At 41.5% G+C, this 24341-nt stretch overlaps 1 protein-coding gene across 17 annotated transcripts in view; it reads right to left on the bottom strand.

Annotated features, from left to right (window-relative positions):
* LOC100876690 (uncharacterized) overlaps window positions 1–24341 on the bottom strand; it is a 123905-nt gene that overhangs the window by 4673 nt on the left and 94891 nt on the right. For 13 of the 17 annotated variants that reach the window (XR_013038165.1, XM_076531713.1, XM_076531719.1 and 10 more), the window contains 18 exons: window positions 16255–16519; window positions 15937–16094; window positions 14560–14669; window positions 8855–9034; window positions 7354–7446; window positions 6676–6912; window positions 5581–5661; window positions 4577–4726; window positions 3830–3850; window positions 3437–3704; window positions 2977–3369; window positions 2498–2641; window positions 2075–2265; window positions 1642–1875; window positions 778–1275; window positions 432–614; window positions 257–359; window positions 58–192 (listed from right to left, as the gene is read on the bottom strand). Coding sequence is in view for 16 of the 17 variants with exons in the window: in XM_076531713.1 (XP_076387828.1) it covers window positions 58–192; window positions 257–359; window positions 432–614; window positions 778–1275; window positions 1642–1875; window positions 2075–2265; window positions 2498–2641; window positions 2977–3369; window positions 3437–3704; window positions 3830–3850; window positions 4577–4726; window positions 5581–5661; window positions 6676–6912; window positions 7354–7446; window positions 8855–9034; window positions 14560–14669; window positions 15937–16094; window positions 16255–16519 (3444 nt within the window). In the remaining variant the exon portion in view is untranslated. The remainder of the gene's footprint in view (window positions 1–57; window positions 193–256; window positions 360–431; window positions 615–777; window positions 1276–1641; window positions 1876–2074; window positions 2266–2497; window positions 2642–2976; window positions 3370–3436; window positions 3705–3829; window positions 3851–4576; window positions 4727–5580; window positions 5662–6675; window positions 6913–7353; window positions 7447–8854; window positions 9035–14559; window positions 14670–15936; window positions 16095–16254; window positions 16520–24341) is intronic. The other 4 variants (XM_076531711.1, XM_076531721.1, XM_076531715.1 and 1 more) reach the window with 4 other exon arrangements.

The raw sequence follows: 24341 nt of genomic DNA, 5'->3' as shown, positions 1-24341 counted from the left end.
AAAATGAATCGAACCGATAATCTCGACGATCATTCGTGACAGAAGAATTCAACGTACCCGCTACCATTTTGCTTTTCTCCATAACTTGTTTCGCTAGAATTTGATTCAACTGGAGAATGTGATCTCTCTGTCGTTTTTCTTCGACTACTTTTCTCTTCAAGTTATCCGATTTCTCTATATTAATGTTATCGTCTGAAACAAATGACAGTAAAACAATTGTAGCTAGATATTATTTATGAACTTCGATCAAAATTACCATTTCCTTCCGGCGCAGTGACGGTCGTTTCCGACAGCATTTTCCTAATTGCTTCCGCCTTCTTCAATCGATGCTCCTGTTCTTCAGCAGTCAACTCAGGTGTCTGAAGCATAACATTCAAAATATTTCATCAAAATGTTAATACAACATCACCAATACTTTCGAAGTTTCATACCTGTTCAGGAATATATCTTTCAGGAATGACGATTTTGTTCGGAGTCCCCAGTAGCTGATCAATGGTGCTCTCGTTATATTTCAATTCCTTGTGGCTCAAGGTCGATCTGACGACATCAGGAGCGTTAATCCTCGGCCTGAGCGCTCGTTCCATATCTAAATCATCTCTTGCTCTACCCATTCCCTGAAGAACACAATTATCGATTACCACGATCATCGAGTATTCGCGCGAACCACGATGACAGCACAATGACAACGAAGCTAACCATGATAAATGGACATTAGAACGGAAGAACGATTACCGAATACCAAAACGAAACCAAAACCAAAACAAAAAAAAAGAATACCATCTTTGAGAAGGTGTCTTCTAAGTCGAGGACAGGTTTGCTACTGGACACGGTATAGTGTCGTCTTTTCTCGCGCGGAATTTGTCTTCGTCTAGGTCCCTCGACCTTTTTCTCCGTCATTTCCTTGATGATCTGTTTCGCGGCCTCGCTTTTGAACACCGGCGACAACTGCGGCGAATTCGAAGCATTCACGTTCAATGTCGAACCGAACGCTCTGTCCTGACCATTAGGACTATTTGGCATCAACAGTTCTGGACTCACTGGGCCTTCAGAGTTCTCCGCTCTTCCGGACATCGGGTTTTCGTAATGTCTGTATTGCGGATAATACGCAGCCTGCTGATTCGATCTGATCGGTTGGCCAGGGTAAGACTGTTGACTGGGACTGTAAGACGGACTGGTCGAATAGTTCGGCGAACTCATAGGCACGTGGGAACTCGAGGTGAGGCTGTCCGTGTACGGGGACAACGTACTGTCCGAGCTGACGTCCTGACTTTCGAACTTTCGTAAGATGGCGGACAAAATAAAACGTCGTGAGATGAAGGGTATAGAAATTAATGAAAAAAAGCAAAATGAGAAAATTATGACTGGTAGATGCATCGATGTTTGTCGTTGCGATTCGAACCGATGCGAGAATTTATAATAATCAAACGTAATACGATATTTGTGCTGGATGGAATTGCAGAATGTGGAAATCGAACCTTTCGTAATTTTATATCGAATTACTTTTGCTTCGATATAGTATAGGTCGGTAACGGCGGAACCGATTACACGAGCTGCTTATGGACAATAGATCACTTCGATCAATTTTCGCATCGGTACGAGAACGTGTAGAGAAATATTAGAAGATTATTCTGCTCGACTTACTCTGACTTTATTTCGCCGAGCAAGCATGCTTCTCAAAGCGTGCATGCTGTCGCTTCTGGGAGGAGGTACCACCGGTGCTTGATGTATTTCCGGTTGTTGCTGTCGCTGGCCACCGAAACCTCTCGGTAAGGACATGCTCCTTTGGAACTGCACGTCGTCCAAGTCCGTCAACTGGACTGTGCTTTGAGCGTGAATCATCGGAGACTCTTCTACGACCTTTCCTAATTGAGCTTTCTAAAAATAAATCGATTGGGAATAGAATAGAATAAAATCGACAAAGCGACGTGGTGTCGGTCAATCGGTTAAACCAAAAAGGTAGTTGCAATTCTTGTCACCCAGAAAGGTCAAGATAAATTATTCGAAATATCGACATATTTTGTCGAAAGGAAAAGTTCAAACATGCTGACGATTTAGAAAAATTCGAAGAGATTACCTCGAACTTCTGAGAACCTCCTAGATCGTCGTCGCACAATCTTTTTGCACCTCCAGGCGCTTGCAGCCCATTCGTTAATGGAATTCCAATGTTTCCAGTCCTGTCCCCTCGATCTCGTTGTCGTCTTTCCGATTCCCGTTTCACGATTCTCACCGTTTTTATTTCTTGTTTCTCGCGATTGTGAATCAAACCTTGAACAGTACAGAAGCACTTGTTTATAAAGCTTATTTGCTTAACGTTATAAAAAGTTAAGCTTCACAAATTTTTTAATTTTCATATGGAATTATTCTGTATCAAGGTACGTTATTTGTTTCGAAGTACCCTAAGAAACACGTTAAACGAATACAATTCCGTGTTTGCATCAAGATGAGAAATACTCGGTTCACAGAAAGGGGTTAATAATACTCGCGTTACTTCGCTTACCTGCAAACTTGTTGTCCTCATTTTGCCTGTAATTGTCGTTTAGCAACGTCTCTTCATTCAAGGGTGGCGGTGGGGGTGGTGGAATATACTCTGGCGGAGGAATGACTGTGCCATTAGTTAGATGTTCTTCGTGCTTGTTGTTCTCTGAAATTAATGAACATTAACTTAATACACACAGACACGCACACCTTCCTAGAAAGAAAAAGACAGAATTAATCCGTTGTTAATGGACGACAAAGTTCGGTCTTTGGACATTCTTATAGAATACACTTTTAATAAATAACAATTTTCCGAGGAGCTATTTCGTGCTGTAAATTTACACGCGTATTAAACGCATAGAACTATTTACGTAAATTAGACCATGTTAAATTGTCAAAGGTGCCATGAATGAACACGAAAGGAAGGGATCAGTGCCAGACACTCGAATAATACCTTTTCACGCTCCGAAGAGTCGGCAAAGGATCGAATCCGTTTCTTACCTTGAATTCTAGACTCCGTGTTGACATACAATGGCGCAACGTTCGCTTGCATCAAACTACCTTTGCCTTGCATCTGATCTTTCAGGAGTTGTTGCTTTAACTGATGCTGTTGAATCTGTTCCCTTAATTGCGGAGACAGAGACGAAATATGGTTCTGCGAAGATTGAGAGAACGTTTGGTGGTTCTGTTGACGACTCGTTGGCGACGAATCTTTAATCTGCGTCGAGGAACCAAAATGCAAATACGGTCCACCGTTCTGTTTGCCACGAGGCGAAGAGGACAGTGCCGGACTCGACGGGGAATCCAAACCGTGATCCAATGTTATCCCGGAATCGAGATCGGTTTCCAACCAGGAATTTTGCGTTCGTTTTTTAGGCTGATGCACTTGAGGTGCTGCAACGGTAGAATCATTATACAACGCGTTCCAGCAAGTTGCAAGAAATATAAGAACTAGCTTCACCTGAAGAAGGTTGAGGCCGAATCTGTTGCACCAAACTGTGAGACTTTTCCGTCAGTTGTCTGACTTGAACGCTCAGTTCTTTTCGTTGCCTCTGAAGATCACCGACTAGCTGCTGGACCCTTCTTAATTCCACTTCTAGAGGACCAGTAGTGGCCGATGTGTCTCTAGTCATGTTTCCGGCATACCTTCTCGATGCTTGAAGCTTCTGCCGCAACACAACCAGATCCTGTTCCAATCTAGCGTTCTCCGCCACCGTTTCCTCGAGTTTCTGTGAATCAAATGTAACGGGGGAATCATTCGAGGTATTTTAAACGCTGTTAACGGACAAGAAAACGGGAAACAGAACAGCGAACAGAACGGAAAATCTATTTTTGTGGTGGTTGATTGATTTACCTGGAAGAAAACCGGCTTTACCTGGAAACAATGAATTTATAATTTAATCACTCGTTCAGGCGAAGTTGCGTGTTTGGAAAACGAACGTACAGGCTCTATCAAAAAAGTCGTGCAAAGCGAATAACGCGATCGTAGATTCTCTGCGATACAAAGGATCGAAAAGCTTCTTTCAAGATCTGTAAGCGAAGTTCATTTTTTTAGACTATCTGCTCGTTACTTTTTCATCTATTCTACGCTTTATTTTATCTCCGCGTAGAGTCTTGATTACTTGGAGACGTTCTGTCGATGGTGAAACAAGTCGTTTCATTCGAAAGTTCCTTAAGAATAAAAGGTTGAAACTATTCTTGAGGAAAAAAAACTTTTCGATCGAGTTCACCCCGTTTGAATGGTAATTCGCTGAGCCGATTGAAGTTTCGTGATGCGTGGGAACCAGAGGAAGGTGTTCGCGAAAGATGCGTCTATTATCGTAATTTCGAGTTAGGAGATAGTTCATCCGTTTCAATCTGTTTCAAACTTCTCGCGAATATGTATTTGACTAAATATACGTAGCGATATATTTATCGAGAATAGAACGAAGCAATTCGCGTTTGTTTTTCATTTTTGTCGCGTGCATCGAAGGAAAATGACTTTTTCTGGAAATGATCCGGTTAACAGGTTAAAAGGTTTCGCATTACGGCGTAAGAGAGTTCAATGATCGGCTGTTTCGATCGATTCAAAGGTCACCGAACTTATTTTAGACTTCTTTACCTTGGAATTGTGCGCGAGCAACACCCTCACTCTGCTCAGTTCTCTCTCCAATAGGAGCTGCTGTTTCCTGTACCTCTCAGCTTCCGCCAGATTACTCCTGCTGCCCTGTAGCTTGTGTCGTAGGCCGCCCAGAGCCTTCTCCAGAATCTCCTGTTCGAAATTCGAAAAGTTCAATTCGCTGGAACAAAATGTCTCCAATTCGTCTGAGCGTACGGTTGCCATCGACCAACTACGATTCGCCAAATAAAAATAATTTGTCGGTCGAATTTCGGTTCAATTGCCCGTGTTTATTGGAATTTCCTTCCTCTTAATAGGCGGAAGCTTTCCGTCGATTAATCGATACTATTTTATCGCTGCTTCGTTGCGGAATCGTTCTATAAGAAATATTTATAAGCGAATATTTCTACTTGACTAAATTAAATCCTCGATATTTTTACGCCAATTTCAGAAGCGTAAATATAGTAAGTCTGATCTTTCTCGATGATATAATACCTGACCTTACGAAAGCGGCCCCTTACGTAAAACTGCCAATTATTTACGCCGATCTAAATAAGAGAAAAAATCGATGCTCTCAATATAGACCAGATCGATACACCTGTATTTAGCGAATGTTAGACGAACGTATTCCGTATTTTTCGCGCATGTTTGCATATGACACTGAATTGAAATTTTAAAGAAACAAATTTCGTAAATTCCCAACATAAATACGTAATAAAACATTGCATTATGACCCAGTAAACTGCGTGAAAAATTGCACTGTTTGCAATATTGCACAATAATTCGTTATACGTCGCTTATTCAAACATTCCATAAGCAAAACACAAAACGTACATCATCGTTATCCTATAGAATCGCGTACCGAAGCTGACTGTGCGCGACCGAGTCAACATTTTCGTCGCAACAAGTTGCCGTTTAATATTAAGAAAAATTAGTTTCCTAAAGGAAAAACGAAATAACTATACCACGAGGCTCTACGAAAGCGGAGAATGAGCAGCGTTACTCGCCTTGTCTTGCTGAAGACTATGAAGTGTTCCGGATTCCTCTTGCAGCAGACGATCCAGTTTGTAGAGCTGCTGCACCTTGGCCTACGACATATAAGCAGCGTTGAGAATCAACCTTGAAGTCTTGTCTTCCAACGGAGGAGTCGCGTTTCAACCGGATTCGTGATTCCGCTACAATGATCTTGGTCTTGTATCGCGATTTTACTCGAAAAAATTCCGTCTTCGACCACCTTCCCTTTTTACAATAACTAGGTTATCGAATGAAGCCATAAATCGCAAAATGGCAAAGGACGTTTTTGTCTGCTTTGTCACGAACAAGTCACTGTACAACGTTTTGGAACATTTTGAATACCGTTTCATTGATAACTGTTTCGTCTTTCGTGTTTTATTGCGTGTCCATGTATCACACAAAGGATTTAATTATATCCAATGCTACGTACAAACGTTCTCGGTTAGCAATTTCCTAGTACTCTGGGGAAAGCCCTTTTCTCTTTGATTTTCACGTAGTATTATGCACCGTTATGCAGGATCTCGAGGTATGTAAACCGTATTTATTCCGGCCTTTTTTCATGCAACGTAATTTTCTAGCATGCATCCGAATAAAAAGACTGTATTTATTTCACCGAGGACGCCCGGGAAAGAACGACGGGATATATAATTTATGATATATATTTTTAACCAGATCACCAGTTTCTGTCGATGTACTCCGTAATGAACCGTCTTTTCCATCGATTATGTTCCCTGTGGAACAGCAAATTTCTCCAAGTACGAGAAATAAGAACTTCTCTTTGCTATTTGTTACCGGAAGACGAATGATACCGCGAACGAAGGATAGGGGGTGAGCAGACATCGAGTGGTTGCATCCTTTGTTAAACCTATCCCTCCGTAAAATTCATGAAGGGTCGTGATGGTTTCTCAGATGTTCCCCGACGTATGTATACACGCGAGTCGAGTGCGCGTATCGATTCTATCGACCTCGAGGGTTTTATATTAAAGACGTTTATCGAGAACCACCCGTATTAACAGAGACTCGATAAAATCGAGAATTGGTAGGCTTTTGACTAAATCGTTATACTAATACTAAGTTAAAAATCGTACCTGAAGTTGTCCATGATCAGGACTCAGTCGATCCCAGTCCCTCCGTTCCTCGGCCAGAAGACGTTGTTCTTGCACCTTCTGATTAAATTCCAAGCGATGATCCCTGGAGTTGTCGTGTGCCAGGTCGTGTCGCGAACCCGATACACTGCTGGTCCCATTGGCAGTGTTGCGATTATACAGGGAACCCAACTTCACCATGTTGTCCACGAGGTTCACCAACGGCTTGCCCTTTTCGTACTTGGCAAACACGAGTCACTTTGAATTTCTAGCCGGTGTTTTACTTCAAAGTTTCTCAGTTAAATGGACCGCAAGCTCGAAAAATCTCCGCGAACAAGCAAGTCTGGCAGGATAATTAAATACCGAGAAACCAAACGTCGAAACGAATCCCATCACTCTGGATTTATCTTTTAGCTTAAGGGAACGTTGATCTTTCGCGGCTGTCTTTTAAGTGGTCCGACGAGCGCCTTGGGAAATTTCGAGCCGAAGAAAAGACGGTGGTTCGTTGAAATTTCCGAGTAATTCGACCAACGAAACAAAGCATTCGATAGATATTCATTCATCTCGCGTATATTCGAAGCATAATTGGATGCCGATGTTTTATTGTCCTTAGTACACGGTACGAGTAGAAAATCCACGAGTTTCGCCAGAACCGATTATAGAATGGAAAGTGACTGTTACCTGCTTTTCAAGATCCATCAGGTGTTTCTTCAGCTCCTCGAGTTTCTGAAGATTCTCCAATCGTCGCGGCGTATCGAGCTCTGCCAATCTAGCCTGCGGGTCACAAAAGATCGCCACTTTAAACGCGGCACCATAGAAATTTCTTTATCGAAGGTTGCGTCACTCTTTAAAACCTAACGATTACACTGCTTCCTGAGAAAAAAGTGCTCCAATATCGGTGCAACGTTCATCGATACAACATTTAACGAGAAATATAACAAACACACAGAAAAACGATACTTTTTCTTTGCCAGATCGGAATTGTAATCCGTGAATATTACTTTTCGAAGATAATCGAAAAAGTCTGATCCGAAGATCAGACAACGCGGCAGAAGAATATAAACCCGAGCGAAAAGTGCAGTGTCGGTGAAATACAAGGAAAAAGAAAATTACAAATCAAGTGCAAACGTAACTATCAATACCAGCATTCTTACAACACGAGAAAAGGAGTAAATGACGAATAGATTGTACACCTTACAGAAAAATATCGATATATTCGTTGCTCTTCGACATCGCAAAAATTCGTTAAATATCGATAGTTTGACAAAGAAATAAAAAATTTTAGGATTTCTTGCTTCTCTTTTTAACGCGAATGCTATTACGACGAAAATAACCATGCCTGATATGTACAAGTTCGATGAATTGAAGACAACTATGAACAATCTGTTTGTCGAAAGCAACGTAAAAGAAGAACACTGTGACATGGATTTTCAGGAAAAGGGTAAACTTTCATTCGTTTGAACTTTGACCTCTTCAAACATCGACTACTAGGCGTTAAAGGCACACTAAAAGCGAGGTGTTCGACACAGAGACGAGAGAACAAAGCGTTGTCGGAATTCTCTTCTCGAGGAAGGTTTCTATTCTAATGACGTTCACTCGAGACGTGTCCTTGAAACCGGTTCTTCGCGATGAACTATGATATTTTTTAAACGTCCTCTTAATAAAATCTGTCTTTCGTTAAATCGCAGAATTCTCGGAACACGATTCACTCGACACGACATCTAAAAATACCGATCGTACGATTCAATTGTTTCTAATTGATCCTCGATTAAACGTAAGCTTAACTACGACCAATTTAGAATCGGTCGAAGCTGATAAAGTTCTATGAACGAGAACGCATTAATTTTTAATTTATGGCAATGAAAACTAGGAAATAAAACCCCGCGAAAGAAGTTTCGCCGGTGAATATGGACATACTGATTTAGAACGCGGCAGAACTTCCACTATTTTATTCGACGGTCGTGCAACGAACAGGTTGACACGGTACGGACGCAAAAGACTCGTTTCGACTTTCCAATAGGCAGGAAGCGAATTTCTCGTAAAGGAAGTTCTACCGCATTTTCTTCGAGCTTGTAATTATATTTCTCGACGAGAGAAGCGTGACACCATCGATGTGCGGTCGGAATCGAAGGTTGATCCAGCAGCAAGCCGGCGACATAATTTCCTAAAAACGTCTTCGGACCTGTGCCTCGATCTCCATGTGGCAGGTCTCCATCGCTTTGTAGATGGTGGCGTTTTGCCGTCGCAGCTGGATCAGCAGGAGCACCAGCTCCTCGTGGGTCCTGCCGAGTAGTTCGCCGGCGGATACGCGAACCAGTCCGTGAGTTCCGGGTTGCGCCAGTTTGCAGCCGCTGACGTTGCTCTGTCGAGGCATGCAATCTTTCGTTAGCGAACACACGGTTTCGTAGACGAAACAAAAGAAAACACCGTACGTAGCTCTGCCCTTCTCGCGCCATTATCCCCGTGAAATTCGTTGGCGAACAATTCGGTGTGAACGCGACAAATTCTCGTCTCTCCTTCTCGGCGACGTCGCGCGTGATCGATCGAACCTCTGAAAAACGCTACGTGTCTCGCTACGTGCTACCAGGATTTCAACGGCTCTACTTTTCGCCGTGGGAACACGTCTTTAGTGAGATTGAAAATAGTTGCGAAAGTCTCGAAGCGAGGAAATTTTTCTCTCGGATGATCGATTTGGCGATGATTTGTGCATGAAGAGGTGCGTGAAGATGTACCTTACCGCTCGAAAGTGTTTGCTCAACGTTAGCTATGCGGTTACGAAGCCGTTGCGAAAACTTCGAGTGTTAGGTTGTTGCAAGTAAAATGTCCTGGGTTAGGTCAACACGAACTTCCAAAAATCTACACGGTGAATCGAATAATGCGTTACCGACTGTTTGCTCTGCAAATATCAAATATACCTCGTATTCGTTTTTTTAATCGACCGGAATCGATGCTATTTTAATCTTTGAAAACTTTTGAGCGGTAACGGTACAAATAAATACTATATACGCGTGTAATTGTGACTTGTGCATTGCTATGATAATCTAATAATTTGAACACCGAATTATTTCACCATATAAATTTCAGATTCGATGAACTTACGTCGGTTATTATCATTACGCTATGTTATGGTTATTAAAAAGCGATTCAGTTTGATTGGCATGGTGAGTAATGAAAAGAGTAAAAGAATGGCGTCGATGAATAATTGGGTATGAATGCAGCACTCTATGCGTTAGAAACATTACACGATACCGAAAATAAATGCTTTCATTTCGGTTATGCAGATGTCTACTCTACGGTATTATTAAATTCTAGTATCTATTTACGAGTTGCGGGTTATAAGTGACGAAAATCATTCAGCATTGATCCACTTACTAGTCCACTCGTCGACGATTACCATTTATTATCACGATTCGAACAGCCTGAATGATTTATCAAACCCCTATCAAATCTTTGACACACCATATCGGACAAGATCTTCCTTGTCGCTCTGTATAACACGATGAACCAGAACGTTTCAACCTTTCACGTAAATATTTCTCTGGTCAGCGAATCAAAAAGAACATACAGGAAGTAAGAAGATTCGACACCACCTAGCGGCTTCTAAGAGTGAAAATGTCACTAGAAGTACCAGGAACATCCTCGAAATCGAGGATTCACCGGGTAGCAACGAACGAACCAACACGATGATCTTTCGAAATTATACAATCGCCGAGCGTAGTATCTTCCTACCTTCTTCTCAAAAGGTCCTGACCGCTATTTCCATGATCCAAGTCCTTTAAAGCAGGATCAATCGAGGACGATCAACCGCGACAACGAAACCGGAGACGACAAAGACTCATATCGATACACGTAATCCCGAGCACAGAACCGACACAACGAGAAATAGTAGCAGCAAGCGTCCAACGAAAGTGGAAGAAAGACTTTGTAAGACTGGCGTCATGCCCGGTCTGATCGGTCCGCTTGTTCACCGACTCCTACAGTACCCGGCATGCACCGTGGTTCCTTGCTCGTCGACCTATCGTTTTGTATGTTTTGTGTACGCCTGGAGATCTGGCTGGCTTCGCCTCGACCACTCTGGTCTCTCTGTCTCTCTACTCCTTGGTTCAGCTTCGCCGGAACTCTGTGTACAACCCTTTACGTTCAAAAAATCGAATATTTTTATACATGGCATTAATCGAACTACAATATAGGTACTGCAACGCGTTGAAATTTATTAAATCGACGACTTCATATCGGGATTTCAAATAAAACGGAACAGAGAATTCCAAATATCTCTTTTTATTATATTTCAATCAACGAGTGGAGAAAGTTTTGGCCGGTGAAAAATTGCCACTTTTCAATCAATTTTTTGTATTTCATCGGATATCTTCAATCAAATAGAAAGCATTTTAAAACCTTTTTCTCGATCGATAGACGATGTACGGTGAATCGTTTCAAGGCAACCGAGATTTTCGATTCTTCCTGAACTCGAAAAGCTTCTTCTCTCCGCGTACACATCTTCAAACGCTATCAAGATTAAGACTTTCCCGAGTTTCGAGACTTTTAAAGGTTCTCGGGACTTCGAGGCTTTTAACGGTTCGAAGAATCGTCTCTCGCTGCTACCTCCGTTTTCGAGTGTCTTTCCAAAACGATCTTATTTCACGTAACGAGTACCTTAACCGGAAACTTGCACCAAAACTTTTCGGGAGATTTCAAGCTTCCTTTTATTCGTATACAAGTAAAATGGAAACTATTTCGATAAACAGTAACGGTTGTACTAGTTTACCCGAGTGAAAGTTACATTTCGTTCAATCCACCACAGTGGTACGCGTTCATATTTACGTATGTCCGTTGCTGCTAAAACTTACAAAACTGTTTGTTGATTTTTGTAGACATCAAATATTCGGTCGCTGTCCATCCTGCGCCACTCCATTTTTTCGAGATATTAATTCTGCTGGCTTAATAGGTACATTTTTAAAATAAAGACCGTTTATGGAGACGTAGAATACATTGTAGATTTTCGGAATCAAATTATTAGGAGGTCAACAACGTCCGCAAGGATGTCCTTCGACAAACAAGTTCGATCTTTTCGGAGGGTATCAATTTCGATCCACCTCTTGAAGGTAGCTAGAGAAAGGATGCTTAAAACCAAAGAGACGTTCCTTCGGTATTTAACAAAGGAAGTACAGATCGTCTAGACACGCTTTTCAAGACGGGATCCATTGTGAGGGCAGCTTAAGGTCCGTCTGCAGTTGGCTGGCACGGTGCCCTTGCTGACCGTCGCTGACCATCGCTGACCGTATGCAGGATCGACCCTGGCCCTCGGCTCTCTAATCCTCTTTCCTTCTCGACCCTCTGTTAGCCTGTTCTTGCCGTTCCCCTTTCTCTTCTTCTTCGGCTCGTGCTGTTCCTTTTCGACCATTCTCTGCATGGTGTAGGTAACGGCAGCAGGAGGACGACACTTGTGTCGTTACTATCTCGCTGGACTATATCCTGCCAGTTTCTAGATAAAGGAACGGCTCGAAAGGACTTGCTGAACACAAAACGCTGTTACGGAATTCTTCGGGTAGACGTTAGATTCGTGGAAAGGTTCGATTACGATGTTTCGACGTAATTGTGGACCTTTCTTCTTGCGAGATCGATATGGAACCGATTCGTGTATCTGTGCCAAGTTTACGTTCTGAACTAACGATGTGCCCAGGTGCTTCGTACTTTATTATCATTGATATTGGGTTTCGAATATCAAAAGAATGAAGAATAAAATTTTCTCTCGCGAATATTTTCAAGACTAATTTGTCTGTGAAACTTTTGTTACTAAAGCTGACTGCAGGTCGTTCGATCAAAAAGCGTTTGTATTTCAAAACGCATAAAAGCGTGCTCCGACGAAAAGGATCCTAATAAAACAGTTGCAAACACCGAACGGTTTAAGTAAAAGAGTTTTTCCGAGTTCAGCACAGGTAAATTTTTCTCTTGTTTTCCCGTTGCACCTTCTAATTAAAATCAACCGTTGTAGCATTGTCAGTAGTACGACAATTGTAACAGAGTAGAAACGCAAGTCTTGAAACGCAATTACGTTGGGAGAAGCCCGCCGCCAGCGTAGAACAGTATTAATTGGAACTGATGAAATTTCCAACTCGCTCGAGGTCTATCTGCACACACGTTTGCAATAAAAGATGCGTATTACTTCTCTTTCCGTCTCTCTCGCCTCTCTCCTCGTCTCTTTCCCTTTCTCGCTCTCTCTCTCTAGCTCGTTTATGCTAATGAATTTCCGCGACAAGCAGGTCCGTGCCTGCCGCTAATGAAAATGCCTGGAAACTCAGCTTCAAACGGACGCGGTTGAATCGTCTGTCCGCTCCGTTCCGCCTCGCGGTTGGCCGTCGAGTCGAGAACATCGAACCAATAGTTGTGCAAAGGGAAACATGAACGTGTATTCGTAAATTTGAATACGATTTACAGATTCCTTCGAGCACGTACCTTGTTATTTTCCATTATGAACATCTTTTCTTGTAGGACACTTTGTTCGCGCCCTTTAATCTACTTCTTCTACTCGATGATACTTTTCTCTTTCTGCCAACGATCGAACTTACAACTCGAAGTACGTGATCAAACGAAAAGCAGCTTCTCTGCTTCTACCTTGTTGATGTCGTTAACAGTTTCGGCTTAGAACTAAGCACACAAAGCGTGATAGACTTCCCTAAGGAAAATCTACCACTCGCTAATGCATCAAAATTATCATGAATTATGTTTGATTTGTACCAAACGCTTTACGACACAAGGGACAGTTTGGTGCATGGAGATATTACTCTTTGCTATTCAGCCTCTGGTGATCTAACGAATAGCAATGTAACGCGTAATCCAACGTGTGGCGATTTAAAGCACTCGTGACCTAATGCGTGCCAATTCGAAGAGTGATTTGACACGCGACGATTTCACGCTTTACTATTCCACGCGTTGCGATCTAATTCGAGGTCACATAACATAAAGTAGCAATTTAACGATGCATAGTGCGTAGTAACTCTGGAATATTACAGTGAGCTTACGATTTACGTTCTACCTTTTAGGGAAGTTGTTGAAAAAATTGTAAAAATTTACGTTTTCTATTTTAATCTTTAAACATCACACCAGTTACTAGAAAAACAAATTGTTAGGAAATAATTGTTAGGGAATAATTCGGAATCAACTACCGGTCGCAACGAGGTGACCAACTATCAGCTTCCGCGGCTAAAAGAAGTTAGCCTAACGGAAAAGCGAGAACAGCGACGAATGAATTTGTTCAGTGCCGATCATCTCGAACGGAACGCTGCACTTCGTTCGCAATTAATCTCGTTAGAGCGATGGGTGTCGTGGGTACGAACTTGCCAGCTCGCCCGGGGAAACGTATCAATTAATTGGACTAATGGAATTTACATGCTAGGACGATAATGCGGACTACAAAACACTCGCAAAAAAAACACTCGCAAATCGTATGTGAACGTGCTTGCTTGCTTCTGCTTGTAAAGTGACACTAATACCGTGTACGTTTCTGTGTGCATACATACAGTCGCTCGCAAAAGTTGTACATCCTCCGAAAAGTATTCGTTTCGATAAAACGAACGATATCCTATGCTAGCGCGTCGAATGTCCACAAAAATTATTTTGAAAGAAGCGTAAAACAAAAGAAATTTTGTTGTAAATCATTTATTCGAATTGAGATGACTTTTGGCGGAGTGTACGATGATTTTCGAGAGCGACTCTAAACGAAGAGTAAAGAAATAAACAGGTGAGGGAAACGGTAGGGATAGTGTGAGAAAAAAGCGGCTAATCAGCTGAAGCCGAGTCGGTTCACGTTAGATTCCTTTCTCTTTCCATGCTTCGCCATGCCAATCAACTCGAAGGTTTCCGTTGCGCTAAACACTGTCTTTCACTCACCCTTTTATGCAGCAATTCGTTGCACTCCCATACACGTTGATTCTGCCTCGCAGCTGTACCCCCGCCACGATCCACTTCCCTACCGATCGGGCTGACCATGTTCCTTTCAACTGTGAACCAGACAACGATGATAGGCTTCGAAATTCTTCGAAAAATAATAGGAGATTTTAGTTGGTTTCATCGAATGTCGAGAATTTTTGCTTTTATTAGAACTCGCAGCGAAGCCTTTGAACTATGAAGCTAAGGATGAGAATCAGCTATCTTAAGAATTTTTCTTGTCATCGAATTTCATGAGTACAATCTCTGGAAATAATTAAATGACCGCGAGTATCGATTAAACAAGCTTTCTCGTTGACACCTGTCAAGAACAGAGTTTGAAACAATGTAATTATTAGAATTGCGGTTCGCGTTGTGTACGGATGGAAATAAATCTTATGTTGCATTGAAATTGAATATCTTGCGGTCTCTTGATATTACACTATCGTCGAAGCAATTACATTTCCTATTTTATTGTTTCTGTTAGAAATCGCGTCGACAGATGGAGAAATATTTTTTGAATAGAACTTCAATGACATTCGTTGATATCGTCAAACGTGGAATCAGTAAGTCGTGGAAACGTAGAAACTTGATAGAGAAGTGCTTTGTATGTTTCTCAAGAAAAGAGAAGTATCGTGGAAATATCAGAGATAAGATATGAGATTAACTTTCTACTTAATCGCACGGGAAATAGTGTACTCTACGATCTCCTAAAACCGAGCTGGATAGAAATGTAGGAAACGGTACTTAATATTCGCAGCACTGACCCAGACAAGAATCTGGTATGAAGCAAATATTGGCTCGATATCGCTTAACCGCTATTCAGATTCGAGCATCGGCTATCCCCGCTAATGTTTGTTCAATAATGTATTCTCTTCCCGTTATCATGATATTACGATAAGTATTACAATGTAACCAATACAGACTGCATACAACGTGATTCGAGGATGAATTCATAATCCGTGAAATTTGTATCCTGCTAATAAAATCGAGGTTTATCGCTAAATCTCTGCAAAGTATCTGCTCTTTATTGTGTCCTCAGAACTTTGTACCTAATTATAAAGTAGTTATAACGGTAGTCGAGTTACGAGAAAGTTGTGTTATTAATTTTATACCAGGTATCAACTGCTTAAGGACTATCTCTGTAATATTACGTCCGAGAAACGATATTCCCATCATTCGCGCAATAATGATACATCGATAGTAGTACGTATCGCGTTACATTTATTTTATATGAGATAATTTCTGAAATTTGGGTTATACAGGATGTTTCAAAAACAATGTAAGCCATAATACAGAAGACATAGAAAGAGAAATAGTAAATAGAAAATGTATACTTACTTGGACTATGAATTCGTATATCGCTGTCACTAGGACTGGAAACTCGATGGTCGTTCAAAGAAACAACCCTTAAGGCTCCTGCTGGACTGATCAATCGTTGAGTGGAATGACCCCCGGGAGACGTTAACCTCAGATCTTTTCCTTCGTTGCTGTTTATCCTGCGATTTAAGTATTAAGATATTTCCGTCTGTTTTAACTTTCTCACTTTTATGGATTCTGACAATGAACTCTTCAAGTTTATAAAAATTCAAATAACCAATTTCGAAAAAAAAACATGAAAACTGAAGATGAACGAATAGAATAGAATGTTGCTCGTACATCATAGAATTGGTTCCAATATCGCCGCTGCTGGCTGCTCGCAAGAGTTGCGAATTTACAGCCATATCGTTCTCCGATTGTCTGACTGATTGAGGGGTGGATTGTTGAAGAGGCAACGGTTGTCTGTGCGAAGCGTTATTTCTTGACAATGGGAGGGTGGACACCGTGGTCGGTGGTTGCGTTTGTGTTCTCTGAACCAACTGCGACGTGCTGACGGCTCTCGGTGGAAGCGGATCCCTGCCAATCACTGATCCTGATCCGGACGCTATAAATCAAACGATTCATGGGATTAAATGTCGATCTTGCATCTTCAATATTTATACCAAAATATTTGCAGAAGCATATAAAATATTTTCGTTTCTTATTTCTAATTGTATCAGAGTCTCGCTATATAGCCTCGAACGAGATTGTGGGAGCAAGATAAATGAAGGAAAGAATCAGTTTCTAATTCCAGACAAAATACACTGGATAAATTGAAAATAATTTAACGTAGTTAAACATTATTTACGAATTCTGAGTACAATTGCTTCAGCCGTCAGATAAATTGCGAGAGAATTAATAGCTTCCATCAGTTCCCATTACGGGTTAATTTCGACTTTTCTTGGAAACTGGAGAGAAACGTTGGATACGAATAGCGAACGACACTTTCGATATTTATGGTCGCATCGAAATGGCACGTTGCATCTGCAATAGCCAATCTTTGTTTCTTGGAAAAAACGATGCAATAGCGGGAACTTTCACTGCAGGAATTTCCTGCTCGCACTTTGCACTCGTCGCACCTTTATTTATTAGACGTACAGAGCGCTTTGAACAGACTCATCTTTACAATAACCCGTTAGCAGTTTTACATTTCATTAAAATGTAATTTATTTCGAGGTGGGTCGAGATAATACGAAAGCAAATACCGAAGAGAAATCTAAAGGTATTTAGTCGAAATTTGGTCGGTGCATACGAGCTAAGCTTCCAGGTGAATTTTGTAATTAAATTGTAACAAATTACCGCTTAAAACGTAGAATAATAGATACAAGAAAATAATTCGATTCGAACAATAAATTGTTCCCGCAGGGTATTCGTATTTTTAGTCCGTAACATCGTTAAAATTTAATTCCACGAATGCCCGCCAGTGAAAATTCCAAAACGACTTATTCATATAATTGGACACAAAAGCGGGAAATATCGGAATTATTTAAACGTTAAATATTTCGACGAAACATTTTCGTTCTTACTAGTTCGACGATATCATGTTACTTTTAGAATTTACATGCGATTTTCTCACGTGATTCATTCGTTTCTTTCAAGAACGCGATTCACTCATTTTCCACTCGATTAAACGGATTCGCTGGTAACGCAATTTAAAACTAATTAGCGTTAATTAGAGGTACTTCGGGAGAAAGGTCGTTTTAAATAAATGTAACAATTTCCTCGTACAAAGTGTGCTCCAAGTCATTTTTTATTTAAGTCTTCGTCCAGACAATTATGTACTTTCACGGTATCAGAAAAATGAAATTTTTTCACGTTTTGAACGATATCGATGAAATCGACGGAAAAATTGTTCACGTTCCGCTTCTCTGCATCGTTCGAATACCATCGTATTTTCGGGGACAAAATTCCTCGCATTGTTCGCGTTAACAGACGCTCGTTGTTCGCAAAAATAGCGTACTGGATTCAATTACTTTAGCCCGTTGTCGCATCCTCTGACACTGCAGGTCTTTGGAATTTCAAACCGGAACTGCAATTGCGTATTGTTGATGGGAAGTTAAACGTAGTTTCTTTCATTACTTTCCATTTTTTCTATTTTTCGTCGTTATGCTACGGTAAACAAAATGCCGATGGCAAAAATACTCATTGTTACCTACGCTGACTGGTAGCACGAAATATTTCTCTACATCTCTTTAAAATAATAATTCAGTTTAACGCGTTCACTGTTACAGCGAAAACAAATATGTGCAGTCACGCATACTATGACACAGGTTATTAAGAACACGGGTATCTAATCTTCCGATTTCATCTTTTAATCCGTTAGCCTATGTCATTGTCGGAACATTAAGAGTCCGCTTGTTTTTCCTGCAAGTAATTAATTTAACTGGATTTGTAGTACCGGTCACCGTTGACCACAATGGCAACGCATTAAAGTTTAAAAAATAAAGTGAGTCTAAACGGTAAATTGTATTGTTATGTACAGCGTGTGCGGAACACGAACGAAAGAGGGCAGGTCAAAGGACAAAACGATCATATCCGTTAACCGGTGTCCGACTAAACAGATTCGTGCTTCTTATGTAACCTTAGGTACGCGAGGATGGCCTAGTTTCGAAGATTGGTTTAATTGCGCGCGATAAATTGTCCCTTCTATGTGTCTGCAGTTGGGTCTGTTCCGCAACGAGGCGGTTCCTGTGGTAATTCCTCTCAGACGGTCGCTTCCGTTCTATATCGTTCCGTGCCGTTCCCATGTCCGCAAAACATCCGGTTGCTCATTATGGCCGCACGCCACCGCTAACAGCCCAGGCCCGCCACCGTGAGATTCAATTATGCCCTCCGACGCTCGAGTCCTCTTTGCGCCGCGCACAAGCCGCGCCAACACGCGCCAAAACGCGCCAATGTTCCGTATGCTCCGACACGCGCGTCCATGCCGAAAGATCTTCCTGGAATTCCGAACGGCCGCTTCGTTTCTTCCGAACATTCTTGCCAACATTCGATGAACAATGCATTCGAGAGAGAACGGTTCTGCAGCTACCAGCATGAAGCTGGCATGTTTCGAGTTTCCGAACATGTTCGCCGAAATGAGTAGCGAGCAGTAATCACCGATTATAAATTGTCCTAGGTTAAATTATACCTTTATATCGCTCCTGAGTTAGGAGCAATTGATAGACAAAGTTTACTTATCCAAAAGAAATGGTTAGTCTTTGGTTATTATGACTGACAGGAAAGAGTCGTAAATGTACGAGTTTAAGTTTGAAATTTATAGAACGGTCGGAAGTTCTTCATTTTCCGAATATACAAGTAAAAAGATTGCACCGATAATGCTGACGGTAATTCCACAGGCACTCGACGCATTGGATCCACTTCGCTTCTAAATGCACTTTGTGAAATTTATGTGATTCGAAATCTGAGCTCGTATAGTTTAGGTAATGAATATCCAGCAGCAGCACCGGTGAAATAATTGGAGTAGCCATTTATCGTTACTTGTGTTCCTCCATTCGTTCGTATCCTCTCTCGGATAGACAGGGAGTGGCGTTAAAATTTTCATCGATGTAACAAAAATGTGATCCATTTCGAGAAACAAGCTATGGAAGAACTTTTCGGTGAAAGGAACGAAAGAGATTTTTTCTTTAAATGACCATCGCGCCAAACGAATATTCCCTCGTGAAGAGAAGCTCCATTGTGCGTCGGGAAATCTCGTCGGAAAAGGAAGAAAGAAAGGGGAAAAAATTTGAGCCGAACTGGACAAAGGGGGGGACGAACCACAGACAAATCACGAACTTTTCCGACCGTATCGAAGATGCACTTGAAAAACTCAATTTCCTCTACTGTTGTTAGGAAATCATATTAAAACTCCTCTTAGACTTCGAGTTATTGGCCTCTACTTCGGACGGTACTCGAAACTTTCTTCCTTCTTTGCAAAAAAATGGGAACACTTCTAAAGGGGAAAGCCATGGGTAGACAATGGTCATGAATTATTTACACGTTTTTTATTGAAAAAGTTCAAAAACTGACCGATTAAGAGTTAAGCCGTTTAAAAATTCGTTTAAGGTGTTTACGAAAACGCAGATAAGCTCTGATTTAGGGGTACCTAAAGGTCCTGTACAAAATTTAGAGAAATCCGAAGAAACGTCGAGAACGTTTCGGGTACCTAAAGACGCTAATAACGACAAAGAGGTTAATACACGAGGTAATAAACTATCAAATTAATGAGCCTTTTGATCTTCGAGTAATCAATTAGATAGGATAATCATCTCGGCGTAACTTTGGCAGAAGTCAACGTTGGAGCACCATTCATCCAGTACCATGACATTTCTATTCCGTGTAAACACCGTTAAGAGGAAATTGTCTACGCCATGGAAGCAGATGCATCAACACGGAATACGTTTAATAGTGGAGCAGTCTCGTGACACGTGCATCGCGTTCGTTCGACGTGGAATGCATGACGATGCATCTGCAACCACGATTCGCTTCACCGTCGGATAATTTCGTCGTTTTTTTCACTTCCAACGTTCCTTTTGCCACTTCGCTATTTCGTCGCTTTTTGACACTCGCTCACCTTCTGTCCCGATTTTTCCCGCGAACAAAATGTCGTTATATTTGATTGAACAATCTAAACCTTCCGTATACTCTTGGACCGGAACGAAACGGAGGATATTTTCATCGTATCGCATACGATCTTTTTCGATAAAAATATACAGGCGAAATTATTTATTTCTGAACGCGTGACATTTTTATCCTCGCTGGAATTCGTCCGAAATATGTTTTCTCTTCGCGAAAGAATTCCCAAGATGTTTTTTGAATAGACAAAAAGCAAAAGATGAGTTGGATAAAATGGAAGGTATTAAATTAACTTATTTGAAGTCTTTTTTTAGATCGTATTATTCGGAGATTTACAACAATTAAAGTACGCTCCAACGTCACAAAAGCAAATATTGCTGAATTCCCGGATGTCTGTATCCCTGGACTTTTATGTTCCTAGTTAGAATAAAATGAAAAAGAATAAATCGTAAAAAGTGAAAAACGAAACAAGTCTGGATAAAATGTAATCTTCGTGGTAGTTAGTTTTTTCATTGGTTCGGTGACACGGATGCGCATATTTTTTGATTCGTCCATCGCGTATTTTTCCACCGATATTTCGATATAGCCGTCTGAGATTGGTTTGCATTTGGTATTGCCTCGCATTCGACGCCACGTTTTATTAATGCCAATACGTTCTCTTTGATCAAAGCTCCGGGTTACGTTATTCATCGATTCGAATTTTTATACTGTCTACTTCGAAAATAAAGCTTCCATTTTCAATTTGTATTTTTATGTATAGAATCGATACGGGCGCAAAACAAACAACGCAAAATGTACCAAAAAATTTCACGGACTATTTCGTGTCGCGAAGCATAGAGTGTTCTAACAAAAATTTTCGCGGTGCATTACCAGCAGGAAGAACCGATTGCATCGAGGATTTACGTCGATCACAGCTGTCGCATGTGGAATTCGGTCGAAATATCGGAAAGATGACTTTGCGTCACGGATGTCCACCATTCGCATGGATTTATCCGGAACGCGTCTTCAACGGCACGGAAAAAGAAGAATGTTGAACTCGTACTTGGGAATCGGTTCGAAAATTCAGGCTTTCTACAGGATGCTTCAAAAAGATAGGACCGAAGGCCAAAATATCTAAATGGAGTTTGAAAATGGACTCCTTAAATTTTAAGGTGGGATTACTGTATCTGAACTCACTCTACATAGATACGTGATACGATACGCGCAGAATAGGCACTTGTACACGCTTATCACAAACGAAACGGCAAACTGCAGAGAGGACTTTCCTCATTTCTCATTTCTATTTCGAGAAAATGCTGGATACTTTCCATGTTCGCTGTAAAACGACCTCGCTCAGATATACCAAGGTAAGTACTACTGTATTCCATCTCACCGCAATGAATTATTGAACTCGTGAATTTTTTATGAGCGTTGTAATTTTTTTTACGGAAACGCAGAATGAAACAGCTCGATGATCGTCATACCGACGTCGTTTTGCGATACCTTGATCCTTTCTGCGCCAGTGCCAAGTGGAACGTCTATATTTACTGGGCACGTGAGTGCATTGCGAGTTCCTGCTCGACGGTGGATAATGTTGGCAGATTAAATAAACCGATGGATTAAATAGCGGCGTTGCTGTGATACGTGCGCCGAATAAAAGGGACGAACCGGAACGAGCTTTCGTTTCATAACAGAAAAAACGGATAACGGCAATCGTTTAATATTTCTCTCGATCGAGGGACACCATTTTTATATTTAGACATTTTTGCTGGTGCCAAAGTTTTTCGTTACGACGATGTTTCGTCTGGTCGTGAGATATTTTAGCGTGTCTGCATTTTTTCACAGCTTTACAAGCAGACAGACAACTGTTAGGTACATTTATCGATTCGGTCACTTATATAGCTCCTAATTTTCTTACGTATTATCGCTCGGTTGTTCAAGTAATTAACTCGAGTAGTGTACACAATAAATCAGTAACTGCTATAGTTTAGCAAATAGAAGTTTAGCCAAGTTCTGTGTCTGGTTTCCGACTCGGAGGAAGCTTCGGTTTCGATCATGGGGTTGCTCACCCCACGCTCCCGGTCAGGAGACGCCGTAGGTCTTAACGGTAAATGTCGTGGCGCCGGAAGTGGCGCCATGGAAATGTGCAAGGGGGAATCGGAGTTATTATTGAAAGGATGCCATCACGGGAATTCATCCCTTCGCGATCAAAATTCTGTTCGAAATATTCCTGGAGTTTGGTTTGGCGTCTCCGAAGCGATCACGAATCCCGTCAACTTCGATCACTTCCGCCACATATTTTCCTCGATTTTGCGAATGTCTCCAAAACTCCCTCGTCCTTCCAGTATTAACCTCGAATATAATTGCTCCATTGCTACATTTTTTAGTACGAATACAGTCATCTGTTTATATAGAGAGTTTCAAAAATGAAATACACAATTTTCAAAAAAACTTTTCGATTGTATTCACTACGAAGAATTAACGTGTATCATAGCGACAGATAAAATAAGGTGGAACTAGAGTTACTCGGAAATGATCCACACTGTAGCGAAAGGACTAAAGCTCGATGCCACTTAGAAAGGTGATACTTGTAATTCCAGTGGAAAGAACGGGAATACCTGTTACGTTTAACGCGTGCCGCGAAAACGAACACGGGCTCAGACCTTGACGCGCACCGCTGTTTAATCGAGGGGACAAAGGAGACGGTATCGACTCATCTGACCTACTTGATCACTACAGATCCCGTTAGCTGGCATCCAGTCGACGCTGGCACGCTCGCTACCAGCTACCGCAATCGCGACGGAATGATCGTGGACAGAAATCGTGCGGATAGTTGAAGAGAAAACGCCGGCAACGGTGGTTTGCATGAGAAATAAAGTAGACTTGTATCGAGGGAACTTGTCCGAAGGATAACAGCTATTGTTCAATTACGGCCGATTTATTAGCCAGATCGCCGCTACCGAATACTCGATGTACACTTTTTCTGTTAGACACGCGAGAACTTACGAATCCTCCAGTAATTCCAGTCAACTGGTTCAGATCGGTCTCAATTTGTTTCGAATCTTAAGCGCCCGATTTGTTCATGGTTTGTTTTGTGTCTGGGGAGTATAGAAAGTACTCGTGCAAGATTTCTTGTGTTTCCTGGTATTTGTATTTGTAATCTACACATCGTTACAAACGAGTGTGAACGTGATGTTTAGACATGCAAGGTGATTTTTCATACTTAATACTGGTACGCTTAACACTGGGGTTAAGTTAGGTTAGTACCGTGTGTACCGTGCTCACGTTCCGGATCATTGGGCAGCTAATCGACGTTTTTAATTGATCGGCTGACCGATGGAAAAAACGGGAAGAGGGTGCTCTGAACGAAGTTGAGATGTCAATTTGTGTCTTTATCGATGTTATTTGAATATCTTCGTGACTTATTACATTGTACATTATCGAATAAAAATTTGAAAGCCACACGATTAAAAGACCTTCCTGATCAATTTGATAATTGCAACGTTGACAAGTAGAGGAAGTAGAGTTAAGATAAAATATTGTTGTTGGATTTTGGAGTTCTTTTCAGGATCGTCCGCGTAATCCATGGTTATTGCTTGTACACCCTGCGCGAATTCGTGTATCGCGGTAAGGCATTACGACTGTAGTTGTGCGATAAAAGGAAGCCCCAACAATTGCTGGTGGTTTACGCGGGAACGTAAAGTATTTATTACCGGTGGCCACAACCGTGGTTCCAATCTTTTTACGATCCAGTCGTAATAAAAAGCCGAGGGCTAGAGAGAAGGGCGCCGCACCGGGGAAAGAAGGAAAATCAACAGCCTGGTTCGGACATTACGCAGCAACAGGTCGAG

The sequence above is a fragment of the Megachile rotundata genome, chromosome 5 (assembly GCF_050947335.1).
Source record: "Megachile rotundata isolate GNS110a chromosome 5, iyMegRotu1, whole genome shotgun sequence".
Lineage (NCBI taxonomy): Eukaryota > Metazoa > Arthropoda > Insecta > Hymenoptera > Megachilidae > Megachile > Megachile rotundata.
This window is presented reverse-complemented; position numbering and strand designations above follow the sequence as displayed.